General features: G+C 38.8%; 1 protein-coding gene across 1 annotated transcript; it reads left to right on the forward strand.

Moving 5' to 3' along the window:
* The first annotated feature begins 7,897 nt into the window (after nucleotides 1–7,897).
* LOC117627756 (cellulose synthase-like protein D3) lies at nucleotides 7,898–12,837 on the forward strand. Its single transcript, XM_034359987.1, has 4 exons — nucleotides 7,898–8,135; nucleotides 8,509–9,330; nucleotides 9,907–10,714; nucleotides 10,841–12,837. Exons 2-4 carry the CDS (start codon nucleotides 8,537–8,539, stop codon nucleotides 12,626–12,628), a joined length of 3,390 nt encoding a protein of 1,129 aa, XP_034215878.1. The 5' UTR covers nucleotides 7,898–8,135; nucleotides 8,509–8,536; the 3' UTR covers nucleotides 12,629–12,837.
* The last annotated feature ends 2,778 nt before the right edge of the window (nucleotides 12,838–15,615 follow it).

The following is a 15,615-nucleotide window of genomic DNA, read 5'->3' on the forward strand; positions in this document are numbered from 1 at the left end:
CAGAAAGCCTAGCCTACGACATATTCATGTATGAGGTTGTAAGGCTGAAGCTAGAATCTATAACCCTCAAGAGAAGAAGCTCGATCTTAAAATGATTAGCTGTCATTTTATAGGTTATCCCGCGAGGTCAAAGGGTTTTAGGTTTTACTGTCTAAATTATGGTACCCGAATTTTTGAGACTGATTGTGCAAAGTTTATAGAGTATGAGGAGAATGCTACTGGGAATGAAGATTTTATTTTTGAAAAAGAAGGGGATGTGGATGTGATTGAGAATGCTGAACCAGAATCTACAATATTGATCCCCAGTAGCCCCACCGAGTGATCAATTGGAGCCTCCACAGTTCGAAGAACCAATTGACCAACAAGAAGAACAAACTGCAGAAAACCCACACTAAGAAAATTCACCCGAACTAATACCGTTAAGGAGATCTGATAGAACAAGAAGATCCATAGCAATTTCAGATTATGTATACTTACAGGAAGCAGATTTTGACATTGGAGATTAGGCTTATCCAACAAGTTTTAAAGAAGCTATGAAGAGTCAGAATGCAGACAAATGGAGGGAAGCAATGTTTAATGAACTCGAAAGCATGAAGAATAATCAAGTATGAGAATTAGTTAAACCCCAGAAGAGCCAGAAATTGGTAGGCTCGAAATGGGTATTTAAAACAAAGAAGGATAAATATGGAAGAATCGAAAGATTTAAGGCTAGATTGGTAGCAAAAGGATTCACCCAAAGGGAAGGAATTGACTACACTGAGACCTTTTCTCCAGTTTTCACCAAAGATTCTTTCCGAATCATTATGGCTTTGGTGGCGCATTATGACCTCCTTTTACATTAAATGGATGTAAAAACTGCTTTTCTAAATGGTGAACTCGAAGAAGAAAATTTTATGAGACAACCTGAAGGGTTTGCAAAGGAGAGAAAAGAGCATATGATTTACAAACTTAACAAGGCATTCTATAACGTGAAGCAGCAAGCATAAGGTGGTATTTCAAATTCCATCAAACTGTTTCATCTTATGGTTTTGAAGATAACATAACCGATCAATGCATTTATCTAAAGAAGTGTGTGACCCAATTTATTTTTTTAGTGTTGTATGTCGAAATATATTTTTGGCTACAAATGATCACAATTTACTTAAAGACACTAAGGAGCTACTTTCAAACAATTTTGAGATGAAGAATTAGGGAGAAGCTACTTTTGTGTTTGGCATTGAAATTCAGAGACACCAAGCTCGAGGCCTCCTAAGCCTGTCACAGAAAACATACATTGAAAGCATACTCAAGCGTTTTGACATAAGTATGTGTTCTAAATAGAAAGTTCTATTAGCTAAAGGAGATTTAAAGAAGGAGCATTGCCCCAAAAATAAAGAAGAAGAGGATGAGATGAGGAACAAGCCGTGGAAGCATCATATACGCACAAGTGTGTACAAGGCTAGACCTTGCCTTGTGCACTAGCACGATGGGGTGATTTCAGTAAAATTTGGGAATGCTACATTGGATAGCTGAAAAGAAGATTCTGAGGTACCTATAGAGAACAAAGGCTTTTATATTGATTTACAGACGTACATAGAATTTAGAGCTTGTTGGTTATGCCGATGCGAATCTTGGAAAAGCAGAGGATGATTATATCTCTACTTCAGGTTTTCTTTTCAAGATGGTAGGAGCAGCTGTTGCTTAGAAGAGTGCTAAACAATATAGTGTTTCGAGTTCAATCATGTTTTCAAAATACATAGCTTGCTATGAAGGCACTTCTCATGCAGTATGGCTAAGGAATTTTATTAAAGACATTAAGGTGGTGGACTCGATTTCCAGACCAATACAGATATATAATGACAACACTGCAGCTATTTTTCACTGCATGAACAACAAGATGTCGTCTGGACTTCAGCATATTGATAGAAAATATTCAATAGTGAGGGAGAAAGTAGGGGGACAAACAAGTCAGGTTTGATCATATCAGAACTCAAGATATGATTGCAGATCCGTTCACAAAGTTTTTTTTTTTCCTTTAGAAGCTTTTTTGAGACATTTTGAGAGCATGAGATTATTTCCTAGCTTTGATGTTGCAATCTAATGGAAGTCTTGTTTTCATTCTGATATTTTACTGGTATGTTTATTTAGTTGTTTTCTGGATTGAGGGATTTGCATTTAAGGATGTTAATTTGGTTGACAGTTTTATTTATTATTGAATAAATTCTACCATTTTGACTATTTAGCTGTTTAAACTTATTATGCAATTTCGTTTATGCATGTGAGTTTATGGTCTCTTTTGAGATACCATTGTTTTAATAACATTGCGGATTGACTCTTGCTAAGTCGTAAAGGGGTACATGTACTGAAAAATATAAAGATTCACATTACGGATCAATACATATTAAGGTTCGCATTGGTAGGTGCTTCATGTGTTTTGAGATTGCATTATGTGACTATAGATGACCTATTTTTAATAAAGAGAGCAGTGCTTGTCTATAGTTTGTTTTGTCTAATCGCTTTTCACTATAGCTTGAAGGGAAGGACTTAAACGTTTCAAACTCATGGCCAGTAAAGATTATCAAACCTTTTGGAATACAGAAGCTTAGTGCTCCAGTGCTTGATCTAGTGGGAGAATGTTATGTTTCCTAGTTAGATCGGTGCACTAGATACTAAGTTATATAAGGTTTTGATAAGAGTTTAAATTAAGTTATACATTAAGGCCCATAACTATGTGAAATAAGGAAAGGTTTTGAAGCCTATTAAGGTGTAATAACCCAAACCTAAATTAATATTTAATTAGTAATTTATTAAAAGAAAAAGATAATTTTACCCTTGGAATAATTTATTAAAGAAAAGTTGACTTTTTGACCGAGAAGGAATTTGACAATTCCACACACACCATTGCGTAGAGCACAACGAAATGAGTCCATAGACAAGAAGTGGGGTCGAATCGGAGCTTTAACGAAGGAAATACGATTAAAATACTCCGAGGGCAAAATGGTAATTTGAAAAGTCAGAATTTAAAAACCTCACTTCTCTCTCTCTCTCTCTCTCTCTCTCTCTCTCTCTCTCTCTCTCTCGTCGCGAACAACACCCTCCCCCTTAAACAGCTGATCGGTTTTCTCTTCGCCACCACCATGTCCGATCGCCATCTTCATCGGTACCGGTCCCAAAAGAACCAGCTCATCATCCTCTACAAGTCCCAGTCCTCGGCCGCTCCAAACTGCTGCCAGTGTCGCCGTAATCTGCAGAAATCGCGCCGATTTTTCCAAAAATTCAAACCGCTCGTTTTCCCTCACTTCTCCTCCAAATTTGACGAGTAAGGTATGGATTTCTACCTATTTTCCATGCTCTAGCTGATGGTTGGGTAGGATTGCATCGATTTTGAACGTAGATAGCTCAATTTTCGAATTGAAATTCGGTCGATTTTGGGATCTCGATTCCGGCCACTTCCGGTCAGTTTTTGGGGTAGGTCCAAGAACAAAAGTGGCTCCAAATAGAGTGTTATACCTAGGGTAGGAATTTGGAGCCGTGATTTTGAGATTTTTCAACGATATGAAATCGCTTTGGGCACCCAGTGCTGCCTGCGCGTGTGGCGGCTTGTGGGTGAGGGTAGTGAAGTGGCACTGTGTCACGATGAGATCCTTAAGTTGTCACGAGCGCATAGGAATTCGCGGATCTCAATTTGGATACCGTTTGAGCCTCAAACAGATTTTGCATATTGTGCGATTTTCGGGTTCAATATGGTTGAGCCGTTGGATCGTAATATTTTTCAGATATGTTACTCTAGAAAATTTCAGAATCGTTTAGAATTCGACGGATCATGAATCGGAGTCTCGGATACTCCGAAATCGCAAACCCTAGGGCTAGGGTTTAGTAATCGTGCGATTGTACGATTGTACGATCGTGATCAATCCGACCGTCCGATCGAGACCAAACCCTCAGAACATGTGTCCTAAGTATATTGGAACTTCTAGAGGCTTCCGGATCATAATTGCGAGGTCATGTACCTGTGGGGTCCCGGGTTGACTTTTTGGGACTTTAGCGCTTTTTGAGTCCCAAGATACTACTAAACTAGTCCAAGTGGAAGGCAAGCTATTATAGCCATAGGAACAACTTTAATCTGATGCATGTACTTCTAGGAGCCGGGTTCAGGGTTTTTAAATTAATACTATATTGTATTAATAGAATATTATGGTCATTGAATCAGGCACCCGGGTGCTAGTTGACTCGCATGATAGACCTTCAAGAGGTCCAGCGAGCATGGACTACCAGTGAGTGGACTCTTTGTTTTTATAAATGAATTTAAGAAGTTCAGTTTCAGTCACAGTATTTGATCTTGAATAAATTTTATTCAAAGATTAGTGTTATAAGCTGTTCTATGCTTTTGAATATTTTATTTTGCATGCTGCCGAGTGGAATACCCTTTAAAAGATATAGGAAAAGAAATTCTAGTTAATTCTCAGATTTTCAGATAAATGGTAGAAGAGTTTTAGAGTTAACATGAATTCAGTTATTTAGCAGATTTTCTTCAGAAACTTTATATTTTCCTAAACCACCTTGTACCCAGATATACAAATGTTGCCTTCAGTAAATAAGTTGCCTTCAGATTAAATGTTGCCTTCGGATTGTATTGGTTGCCTTTGGTTTAGTCAGCATGCTTGACAGTTGCCCCACGGGTTCTATGGTACCCGAACTCGTGTGGAGCGAGTAATGCGGATCAGGCTGACTACGGTCCCCTAAATCCTGCTAGTTGCGGCTCGGATTGACCTTGTGTCACTGAGACCTGCGAGTACGTGTCACCCATGATGATACAAGGAATTTACGGATATAAGGAATTGAGGGAAATAAAGGGTACACCTAGGTGGTAGTTTTAAACTGTTTTCAATGCCTTAAGAAATTAATGTTGACCATTAGTATGATTGGCTTATGTACATGTATAATTATATGAGTGCATTGATTTCAGAAATAAAGCGAATAATTTAGTTTGTATAACTATTTTTACAGTGGGGTTAGTATGTTCGAATGCTATTTTCTAAACTTTGTTTTTGGGTTCACTCATCCTTTTTAATGTTTTGCACCCCTAGGCAGTAGGCGTGCACAGAAATCCACCACTGGGCCGTTTTCCACCTTCCGCGCTTTCCTTTTTGATGTAGGACTTTTGTTTTGTAAAAAGATTGACTCCTTTGTAAATTCTTAATAGTCACTCTAATATTTTGCCCTAGAATTAGAATTTAACTGTTGGAATGTATATATACGTATGCTGGCAGTTGGTTGTATATATATATATATATATTTGTTTGGCATGTGTAAATATTTTGGTATTGACCCAGTTACAAGGGAGACTGTCGATTTTTCGGTAGAAGTCAACCTTGTTATTTTATCATGCTTTGTATAGAAGGGCAATTAGGTCATTCGTGCCCGACATCCGCCAGGTGTCGGACACGCACAAGGTTCGGCTCGAATTCTAAAGCGGAATTTGGGTCGGGTCCTGTCAAAGGGGTCCTATTTATTTCTTTTTTTTGCGTGAACCATTTTGGTGGGCTTGGAAGATTAGTCAAGTCAGCCATCGGTGATGAGTAGAGACGACTTAACCTAGCCTTATATAAGGTTAAGGCCCTGCTCTCATTAGACACGTTCTCTAACCCTAATCTCATCATAAAGAGAGATCTTAAACAGATTCTAAGAGAGAGCATAAGTCTTAAGTCGTTCCTGTTCTTGCTGGGATTGTTGCTGTTGCGGTTGAATGAGTTTAGAGGTAGTGTACTTAAGAAAGATGGTACCAGGTATGTCTTTACGTATTTCAGATTGTGTGAAAGATCATAAACACACATATAAGGAAATCTAAAAGAAACATAAATTGCTCCTACATACAAGGTAAACAAATAAAAAGTATTAAAAATTTTTTTAAAAAAAAATAATAAGAGAAGAAGGAGAACCTACCATTGTTGAGATCTTAAGAAGATTTGGATTTGCATAAGGGAGAGTTTAGAGAGATAAATGTGTGTATGTGTGTGTTATAAATGGTTATTATGTTAGTATATTTCAAAGCAAATAAAGAAAGTTTTGTTTTGGTAAATAATAAATAAAATTAGATATTATTAGGGGTAATACGGGCATTGAGAAAAGTCAAACTTGATTATTAATATGATAATTAATGAAAATTTTGATAAAAACCCAAAAAATGGGTCTACATTGATCCTAAAAACCCATGAGTTTTTCCCTATGAGTGCTTGCAGTTTTGGGTTAATATCTAATTTTCTAATAAAAGAAGACATTAATTATGATGTCAATCCTATAATTAGTATATATAATGTTAATTAATAATTACCCTCTTAATGGAAGATGCATTTATTACTTTGTGAAAAAAAAATATTTGAAAAAATATAAAATATTGCGACACCATGCGGTTGGAGCTTTGAATGTGAAGAATGCAATGCAAATTGATTATGTCAATGAAAACGACACTGATTATAAGCAAACAGTTAATTTTTAATTCTTTTTCATGCCATCTCTCAATTCAAATTGGACTCCAAAAATATAAAATCAAACAATGCATTCACACAATTTTCTCTTTGTCAATGGAAGCAATAACTTGCTTGAAGGGTTTCAAGAAGACCCCTTTTTGGCATTTGGTCCAGAGATCGGAGAGATACAGCAGCAAAAAGAAACAAATAGTTGGTGAGTAGCTTACTTTCGCCCTCGAAAACCCACCACTTTTATTAGTGGCTATTTTGGTTCATGATATGTTTCTCAATTGTGTCACACAAAAGTATATGGAGAGCATAAACATTTTTAAAAATGTGAGAGTTACGCTGCTACAAAGTAGCCTTCGAAATGGTACGAAATTATTCTGCCCAAGATAAGTAAAAAGTAATAAGATTTGCAATAATTTACAAATTTTGAACAAAAAAATGTCGGCACTTGTTGGTTTGGTTGTTGATGCAAGGTTCTCTGTCGTGTTTGGTATACCGTACAACACCCACAATAAGTTTAAATAGACTGAAATGTGAAATCCTAAATGGAGAGAAGATGACATTTTTTAGCAAAACCATGAATTTTAGGACTAAAAGAAGCTATTTTAATAAAACTTTCCTTTAAAGTTGGTCATGTGATGACGATCATATGTCACCAAATTTCATGAAAATTTTGTCATAATGTTATAGTAAGGACCAAATTGATGTATGAACCAAAAAATTAAAGATCACATTGATTAATTTAAAAGTTGAGAACTAAAATGTGGATTTAAAAAAAAATTCAAGGACACATTTGATAAACCTCATTTTAAATAAAAAAAAAGTGGGTCTCTTAAAAAACAAGAAAGAAAAAGGGCTAGCATTTTTATTACGAAAGGCCATTTTAAAAAGAAAAAGCAAAAGATGATTTGGTTATCCCATCCCATCTCACCCCAAGTATAAAAATACAAAATAAAATAAATCGGGTCTAGTCTAATGAAAAAGAGGGAGCGAGAGAGAGAGAGAGACAAAGAGATATAGAGATAACATGGGATATCGTCAATTTAGAAAAAATAAATGAATAAAACTAAACTTTATGTTAACTTTGATGTGTAGTATTTAAAGTCATTAGATTATTGATATTAAATTTTGACGAACCAAAGATTTTAGATTCGAACTCTAATCACCATGGTAGAAACGAAAAAGAAACTCCATTCCTCTCATTGCTTGTATTAAAAACGAAAAAGAATAAAAATTATCTCCTTATCCTTAATTATTTGGGTCGATATCTCCTTATCCTTTTTATTGGTGGTAAAGAGAAGACAGTACTTCCACAACGGTCTCGTTTTGCAACGGTCAAATAATTCAAAATTAAAACCTTTTCAACGGTAACAAAGACAGCGACAAAAATTCAAAACAAATTCTTTTATAAGGGACCAACAGAAAACGAGCAGAGAAAAGTCCGCCAAGTTAACTCAAAACCCACAATGCCTGTGCCTCATAATTTGGATTGCAAATCAGCACACAGTCTTAATCCAAACTCAAAAAACAACGCGTACCCATTTCTTCATTCTTAGGTTTTCCACGTCATCAACCTGCAGCTTCTTCGCACTCTGTAAGAAATCAAACTGTTTTTTTTTTTGGGGGGCCTGAAGGGTTTCTTCTGTGAACGAGATTTGAGCTGGTGTTTTGATTCTTAAGGTGAGAAGTGTTCATCACTTATTCGTTTATTCATTTTGGCTGCTGTTTTATTTTGCATACCATCTGTTGAAGTTTCAAAAAACAAAAAATATTGTGTTTCTTTTGCTAGCAGTCTTGTTTTGCTTCGGGTACTGAGTGAAGAAACTAGTTGCGTAATCCGAATAATTAAGTGTACTTTTCGATGTTTCTTCTATTTTAAGTCTCAGCTTTCTGAGCGAAATCAAACATAAAAATTGCAGAGAGAAAAGAGAGGGATTGCTTTTTGTCTTTGTACTAGATTTCGAGTCTTATGCTAAGCAGCTTGGAACTTCTTCATTCAATTTTTTATAGAGGGAGCATGTGGCTCTTTTGCTTCTTGTGTTTCGAATTTCAGATTCTGGTGCTAGAAGGTGCTAAGCTTTATGGGTTCTGAGTCTCCAGTCAATTTCTCAGGTGGATCTCCTAGGGCTAGGGTTCACCATGTTACCCAAACTAGCAATGACCTTGACAGTGACATTGGGGGTGTTGAATTTGCAACCTACACTGTCCACATACCCTCTACACCTGATAATCAGCCCATGGGAATGTCCATGGAGTGGTCCACTTCTCAGAGAGTTGAGGACCAGTATGCTTCCAGTTCTTTGTTTACCGGCGGTTATAATTGCATTACCCGAGCTCATTTGAAGGAAAAGGTGATTGAGTCCGTAACTAGCCATCCCCAGATGACCGGCGCGAAAGGGTCGAATTGCGCTGTGCCCGGTTGTGATGCTAAGGTAGTCACTGATGAGAGGGGAGTAGACATAGTCCCGTGCGAGTGTGATTACAAGATCTGTTTGGATTGTTATAGGGACGCTATAAGAACAGGTGATCATATTTGTCCTGGCTGCAAAGAACCTTATAAGGAGCTGGATGTGAGTGAGTATGCTGGGAATAATGGGCAGCATCTGCAGGTGCCATTCACTTCGAAGATGGAGAGGAGGTTGTCGTTGATGAAGTCAACAGCAGTGATGGGGCGTCAGAGCAGTGAGTTTGATCATACCAAATGGTTGTTCGAGACAAAGGGTAGTTATGGATATGGAAATGCTATATGGCCAAAGGTTGATGTCGATGGGAGCCAGGAGGGGATTGGCGGTGATCCTAAAGTCTTTCATGACAAGCAATGGAGGCCACTTACGCGCAAACTGAATATCTCTGCTGCAATTCTGAGTCCTTATCGGTAAAACTCTTTTCCTCATTTGGTGCTCTCTGTTTTCCTCTGATCTGTTAATAATGTCTTCCCATTTTTTTTGGTTAGGTAGGGCTTTGCCATTCTCTTTGTTTTTGAATGTTACCTCAGTGTTTATTTCTACCTGCACTGTTTTTATCTTCTATCTTTTTCTTTTCACTGTGTCGAAATTATGAAATGCATTGTGCTAGTCTAAGATGTGCTGTGTTACGTAGTTCTTGAACTCTGAAATTCATAACAAAGTTGTCCACTAATGTCCAAGTACATTACATAGTTTAAGCTTCAAAAATATACCTCGGAGTTCATTACTACTCTTCTAATTAGTAACTTCATTGCTATCAGCTTTGAAGAATTTCCTTTTTGGTTTGAATTCAGCTTGAAAGTTAACCAATCCTTTTTTGGTTGCACTCTTTCAGCTTTCTCTTCCATATTGTTAATTTTGATGCTGCAGAAGTAATTCCATATAAGCTAGTTAGAGTTGTTTATACAGTATTGTCCATTATTTGCTTGAAGAAGTTAATTGCAAGCTTAATTACATCTTTTTGGTGGGTGGGTGTATTCTTGCAGGATCCTAATATTAGTTCGAATGGTTGTCCTTGGACTATTTTTGCAATGGAGAATCAGAAACCCTAATGAGGATGCAGTGTGGTTGTGGGCTATGTCTGTCGTTTGTGAAATCTGGTTCGCCTTCTCCTGGCTACTTGATCAGCTTCCAAAGCTCTGTCCCATCAATCGCATTACTAATCTTGATGTTCTAAAGGAGAAGTTTGAATCACCTAATCCCAGCAATCCTACTGGAAAATCTGATCTTCCAGGCATAGATATTTTTGTATCAACAGCAGATCCAGAGAAGGAACCACCTCTTGTCACTGCAAACACCATTCTATCAATCCTTGCGGCTGACTACCCTGTTGAGAAGCTTTCTTGCTATGTTTCTGATGATGGAGGTGCACTTTTGACCTTTGAGGCCATGGCAGAAGCTGCTAGTTTTGCCAATTTGTGGGTGCCATTTTGCCGGAAGCATGCTATTGAGCCACGAAATCCAGAATCGTACTTCAATCTGAAGAGAGATCCTTATAAGAATAAAGTAAGGCCAGATTTTGTCAAGGACCGCAGACGGTTGAAGCGTGAGTATGATGAATTTAAGGTTAGGATTAATGGCCTTCCTGATTCAATTCGAAGACGTTCTGATGCCTATAATGCTCGGGACGAGATGAAGGCTATGAAACTTGGGAGAGAGATTGGAAATGATGAAGCAGTAGAAAAGATAAAGATCCCGAAAGCTACTTGGATGGCTGATGGAACCCATTGGCCTGGCACTTGGACAGTTTCTGTGCCTGAGCATTCTAGGGGTGATCATGCCAGTATCATGCAGGTACATATGAGTTCCATTTGTCTTGTAAAATTTCACTAATGTAGTCACAAGATGTCACTTCAAATTAATTAAACGTGCCGATTTGTTTGGCTAAAAAGCTAATTTGTGTCATATGTTCATATGCAGGTGATGTTGAAACCTCCTAGTGATGAACCACTTAGAGGAACATCAATGGATTCAAGTTCCTTGGACCTAAGTGAGGTTGATATTCGTCTCCCCATGCTCGTTTATGTTTCTCGCGAAAAGCGGCCTGGCTATGATCACAACAAGAAAGCTGGTGCCATGAATGCTCTGGTTCGCGCCTCAGCAGTCATGTCCAATGGCCCCTTCATTCTCAACCTTGACTGTGACCATTACGTCTACAACTCCCAAGCACTGAGAGAAGGTATGTGCTTCATGATGGACCGTGGTGGTGATCGCATTTGTTATGTGCAGTTTCCTCAGAGGTTTGAAGGAATTGACCCTTCTGATCGCTATGCCAACCACAACACTGTTTTCTTTGATGTCAACATGCGTGCGCTTGATGGCCTTCAGGGTCCAGTGTATGTAGGAACTGGATGCCTCTTTCGCCGCACTGCCCTTTATGGCTTTGATCCTCCTCGGGTGAAAAAGTGTCGTAATGGTTGCTGTTGCTGCAGTGGTTTCTCTGCCCGTCGTCGCACAAGGAAATCTTCTTCTTCAGTTGCTTCTGCCCCTGAAGTTGCCTCCCAAGACTGCCAATCAATTGAAGTTGGAGAGTTTGGTGATGATGAAGAAATAAATCTTGCTCTTGTTCCTAAAAAGTTTGGAAACTCAAGCTTCCTTGTTGACTCAATTCGAGTGGCAGAATTCCAAGGTCGGCCCATTGCTGATCATCCATCCATGAAACATGGACGGCCCCCGGGCGCTCTCACTCTCCCTCGGGAGCTTCTTGATGCATCAACGGTTGCAGAGGCAATCAGTGTCATCTCATGCTGGTATGAGGATAAGACTGAATGGGGCCAGAGAATTGGGTGGATTTATGGATCAGTAACTGAAGATGTGGTGACAGGTTACAGGATGCACAACCGTGGATGGAGATCTGTTTATTGTGTTACAAAGAGGGATGCTTTCAGAGGGACTGCCCCCATCAATCTTACTGACCGGCTGCATCAGGTGCTCCGATGGGCTACTGGCTCTGTTGAGATTTTCTTTTCTCGCAACAATGCTCTTCTGGCCAGCTCAAGGATGAAAATTCTGCAGAGGATCGCTTACCTGAATGTGGGAATGTACCCTTTCACTTCCTTTTTCCTCATTGTTTACTGCTTCCTTCCCGCGCTCTCCCTCTTTTCGGGTCAGTTCATTGTTCAGTCCCTCAACATAACCTTCCTGGCATACCTCCTGGGCATCACAATCACCCTCATTCTTCTCGCCGTGCTGGAGATCAAGTGGTCTGGCATTGCACTGGAAGAGTGGTGGAGGAACGAGCAGTTTTGGTTGATTGGAGGCACAAGTGCTCATCTAGCTGCTGTGCTGCAAGGCCTTCTGAAGGTGATAGCAGGAATAGAGATTTCCTTCACTTTGACATCGAAATCTGGTGGTGACGATGCAGATGATGAGTTTGTTGATCTCTACATCTTCAAATGGACGTCTCTGATGATACCACCCATCACCATCATGATGACAAACTTGATTGCAATTGCAGTTGCAACTTGTCGAACGATATACAGCGTGATACCGCAGTGGAGCCGGTTGCTTGGAGGTGTGTTCTTCAGTTTCTGGGTGTTGGCTCATTTGTATCCGTTTGCCAAAGGGCTCATGGGAAGAAGAGGGAAGACACCCACCATTGTGTTTGTGTGGTCTGGTCTTATGGCAATCACCATTTCTCTCCTTTGGGTGGCTATCAGCCCCCCATCAGGCACTAATCAAATTGGGGGCTCATTCCAGTTCCCTTAGTTTGTCTAGTTTACTAGTATTATTTTACTTGTTTTTTGTCCAACTAAATTCAACTTCAAGGCTGAACCTGTAGGAATTTTCATGTCTCAGTGAAATGTAAATTGTTTTAGCTATTTGTTTTTTTGTTTTTTGTTTTTGGTACTCATTTTGAATTTGATGTTCAAATTGTGGATTTATTCAAATTTGAATGAAGTCATCAAGTTTGCTTTGTTCCTTCTGTCGACCAACCTATGGACATGTTTACAAAGGCCCTTCACAAATCACGCCATCAACACGTCTTTCAAACTTGTTCATCCTGTGACGCCCAGTTTGCGAAGAGTGTTAACGCAGCTTTCCTTTCTTAACACACAAGGAAGTCAACCTCACAATCTCCTCCTAGCAATTAGCTTTCCTGCTGTAAATAGAATTGTATTTATGTCTATATTATTTCTTACCTTTAGTAAACTTCCCGTATTTATATAAATAGGGACTTTGTGTAATTTGTTTATTACAAGGAAATACATTCTCTACAGCAGACATCAACGAAAATGAAAAAGTTTCTCTGTTTATAGGATTGATTATACAAACAGAAGGTCGGCCATGTCATGACTGGAAGGATAAAAGATAACAAAAACAAAATAGTTCGAATGCGATGGATGTTGGATAATGATTTCTAGTTAGACAATTTGGTATGATAAAATTTGACTGTTGTTAAACGAATTCTAAAATTACTTTGATTTTATTGAAGAAATATGATCATGTAGATATTACTCTGATTTTGAAGACCACTTTGAACTTCTCTATGCTAAAATATGAAAACTATGAGAGAATATTTGTTTGTGGGAATTTTCTGTGTATTCTTCTCCTTGTAGGAGGTCATATTTATAATACAACGAAACCTAAATGGGCAAGTAAATAATAAATTCCTAAATCTATTTACAGTAAGAAATCAGGAATTAAAGTAAATCAATTACAATTATAATAGGAATTCTTGGTGTGTAAGGAAAGTAAGTCAATATCCACAAGTCACGCCAACACTCCCCCTCACGTTGGTGCATAGATGTCGCCAATGCCCAACTGATCTAGTGAATTGTGGAATGCTTTACTGGAAATCGCCTTTGTCAAAATATCCGCCAATTGATCCTCGGATTTCACAAAAGGAAACTGAAACACTTTAGCCTCAAGCTTTTGTTTGATGAAGTGTCGATCCACCTCAACATGTTTAGTACGATCATGCTGAACCGGATTCTGTGCAATGGCTATAGCAGCCTTGTTGTCACAAAAGAGATTCATTGTGGATGTAGGTTTATACCCAAGTTCAGTAAGCAACTTTCTTAACCAAAGAAGTTCACAAATCCCTTTAGTCATGCCTCTGAACTCGGCTTCTGCACTGGATAAAGCTACTACATTCTGTTTCTTGCTTCTCCATGTCACCAAATTACCTCCCACGAATGTGAAGTAACCCGATGTGGATTTTCTATCTGTTACATTACCTGCCCAATCTGCATCTGAATAACCATCAATATTTAGATGACCATGCTTTGAGAACATAAGTCCTTTTCCAGGTGCAGACTTCAAATATCTAAGTATCCGAAGAACTGCATTCATATGGTCTTCACTTGGAGAGTGCATAAATTGACTGACAACGCTCACCGCATAAGCAATGTCTGGTCGAGTATGTGACAAATAGATCAATCTTCCCACTAACCTTTGGTATCTTTCTTTGTTAGTTAGAACTTGATCCGGATATTCTCCAAGATGATGATTCTGAACAATAGGAGTGTCCGCAGGTTTACAATCTAGCATTCATGTGTCTGTCAACAAGTCTAAGACATATTTCCTTTGAGAGAGAAATATGCCTTGCTGCGATCGAGCCACCTCAATTCCCAAGAAATACTTGAGTCCACCTAGATCCTTCATCTCAAACTCCGTAGCCAGATAGTCTTGTAGCTGTGATATTTCCTGTTTATCATTCCCAGTAATAATCATATCATCAACATAGATTATTAATACTGTTACCTTCCCTTTTCGATGTTTCAAGAACAGAGTATGATCTGAGTTGCACTGTTTGAAACCATTGTTCTTCATTGCCATGGTGAACCGTCCAAACCATGCACGTGGTGATTGTTTCAATCCATACAATGCTTTTCGTAACCTGCAAACTGTTCCAGTCTGAGTAGTATTATATCCAGGAGGAATGTCCATGTACACCTCCTCCGTGAGTTCGCCATGTAGAAAAGCATTCTTTACATCAAACTGGTGTAGTGGCCAATCCAAATTAGCTGCAAGGGACAATAAGACTCTGACGGTGTTTAACTTTGCAACTGGAGCAAAGGTTTCTTCATAGTCTATACCATAGGTCTGTGTGTACCCTTTTGCCACAAGTCTTGCCTTGTATCGCTCGATAGATCCATCTGCATTGTGTTTTATAGTAAACACCCATCTACATCCGATAGTCTTTTTTTCTCGGGGTATAGTCTCCAATGTCCAAGTCTGATTTTTCTCAAGGGCTTTCATCTCCTCTTTTATAGCTTGGACCCACTTAGGATCTTTCAATGCTTCAGAGACCTTGGTTGGAATATGGATAGCAGACAACTGATGCACAAAAGCCTTGAGTGGTTCAGACAGCTTCTCAGTGGATACATGATTTGCAATTGGATACTTGGATGTCTTGCCAATATCAGGTGAATAACGGTTTGGTGGCTTCCCACGATTTTGCCTGAAAGGTAATTGATATCCAATAGTTTTATCATCTAAATGCACAAGTCTAGTAGGAGTAGTTACCTCAAGGATATTCTCAGGAGATTGGTCTGTTGGTACTGTTGAGTTAGAGGGGGTCTTCATCTTGTTGTTCTATATTGTCTGTAGGTGTGAGACTCGGATCAGAAATATCTTCGCATGGATCAGGTGGGTCAGGCAATTGATCGCTATGAATGGGCGATTGGTCGCTTTTCGACAGAGAGTAATCTCGTGCTCCAGACTCGGAATGATCAATCATTTCTGTACAA

The sequence above is a fragment of the Prunus dulcis genome, chromosome 5 (genome assembly GCF_902201215.1).
Source record: "Prunus dulcis chromosome 5, ALMONDv2, whole genome shotgun sequence".
Lineage (NCBI taxonomy): Eukaryota > Viridiplantae > Streptophyta > Magnoliopsida > Rosales > Rosaceae > Prunus > Prunus dulcis.

Coding starts and splice junctions, on each gene's coding strand:
- LOC117627756 (XM_034359987.1), top strand. CDS start 8,537: ATGGGTTCTGAGTCTCCAGTCAATTTCTCAGGTGGATCTCCTAGGGCT. Junction 9,331..9,906: donor GCAATTCTGAGTCCTTATCG/GTAAAACTCTTT, acceptor GTATTCTTGCAG/GATCCTAATATTAGTTCGAA. Junction 10,715..10,840: donor ATCATGCCAGTATCATGCAG/GTACATATGAGT, acceptor GTTCATATGCAG/GTGATGTTGAAACCTCCTAG.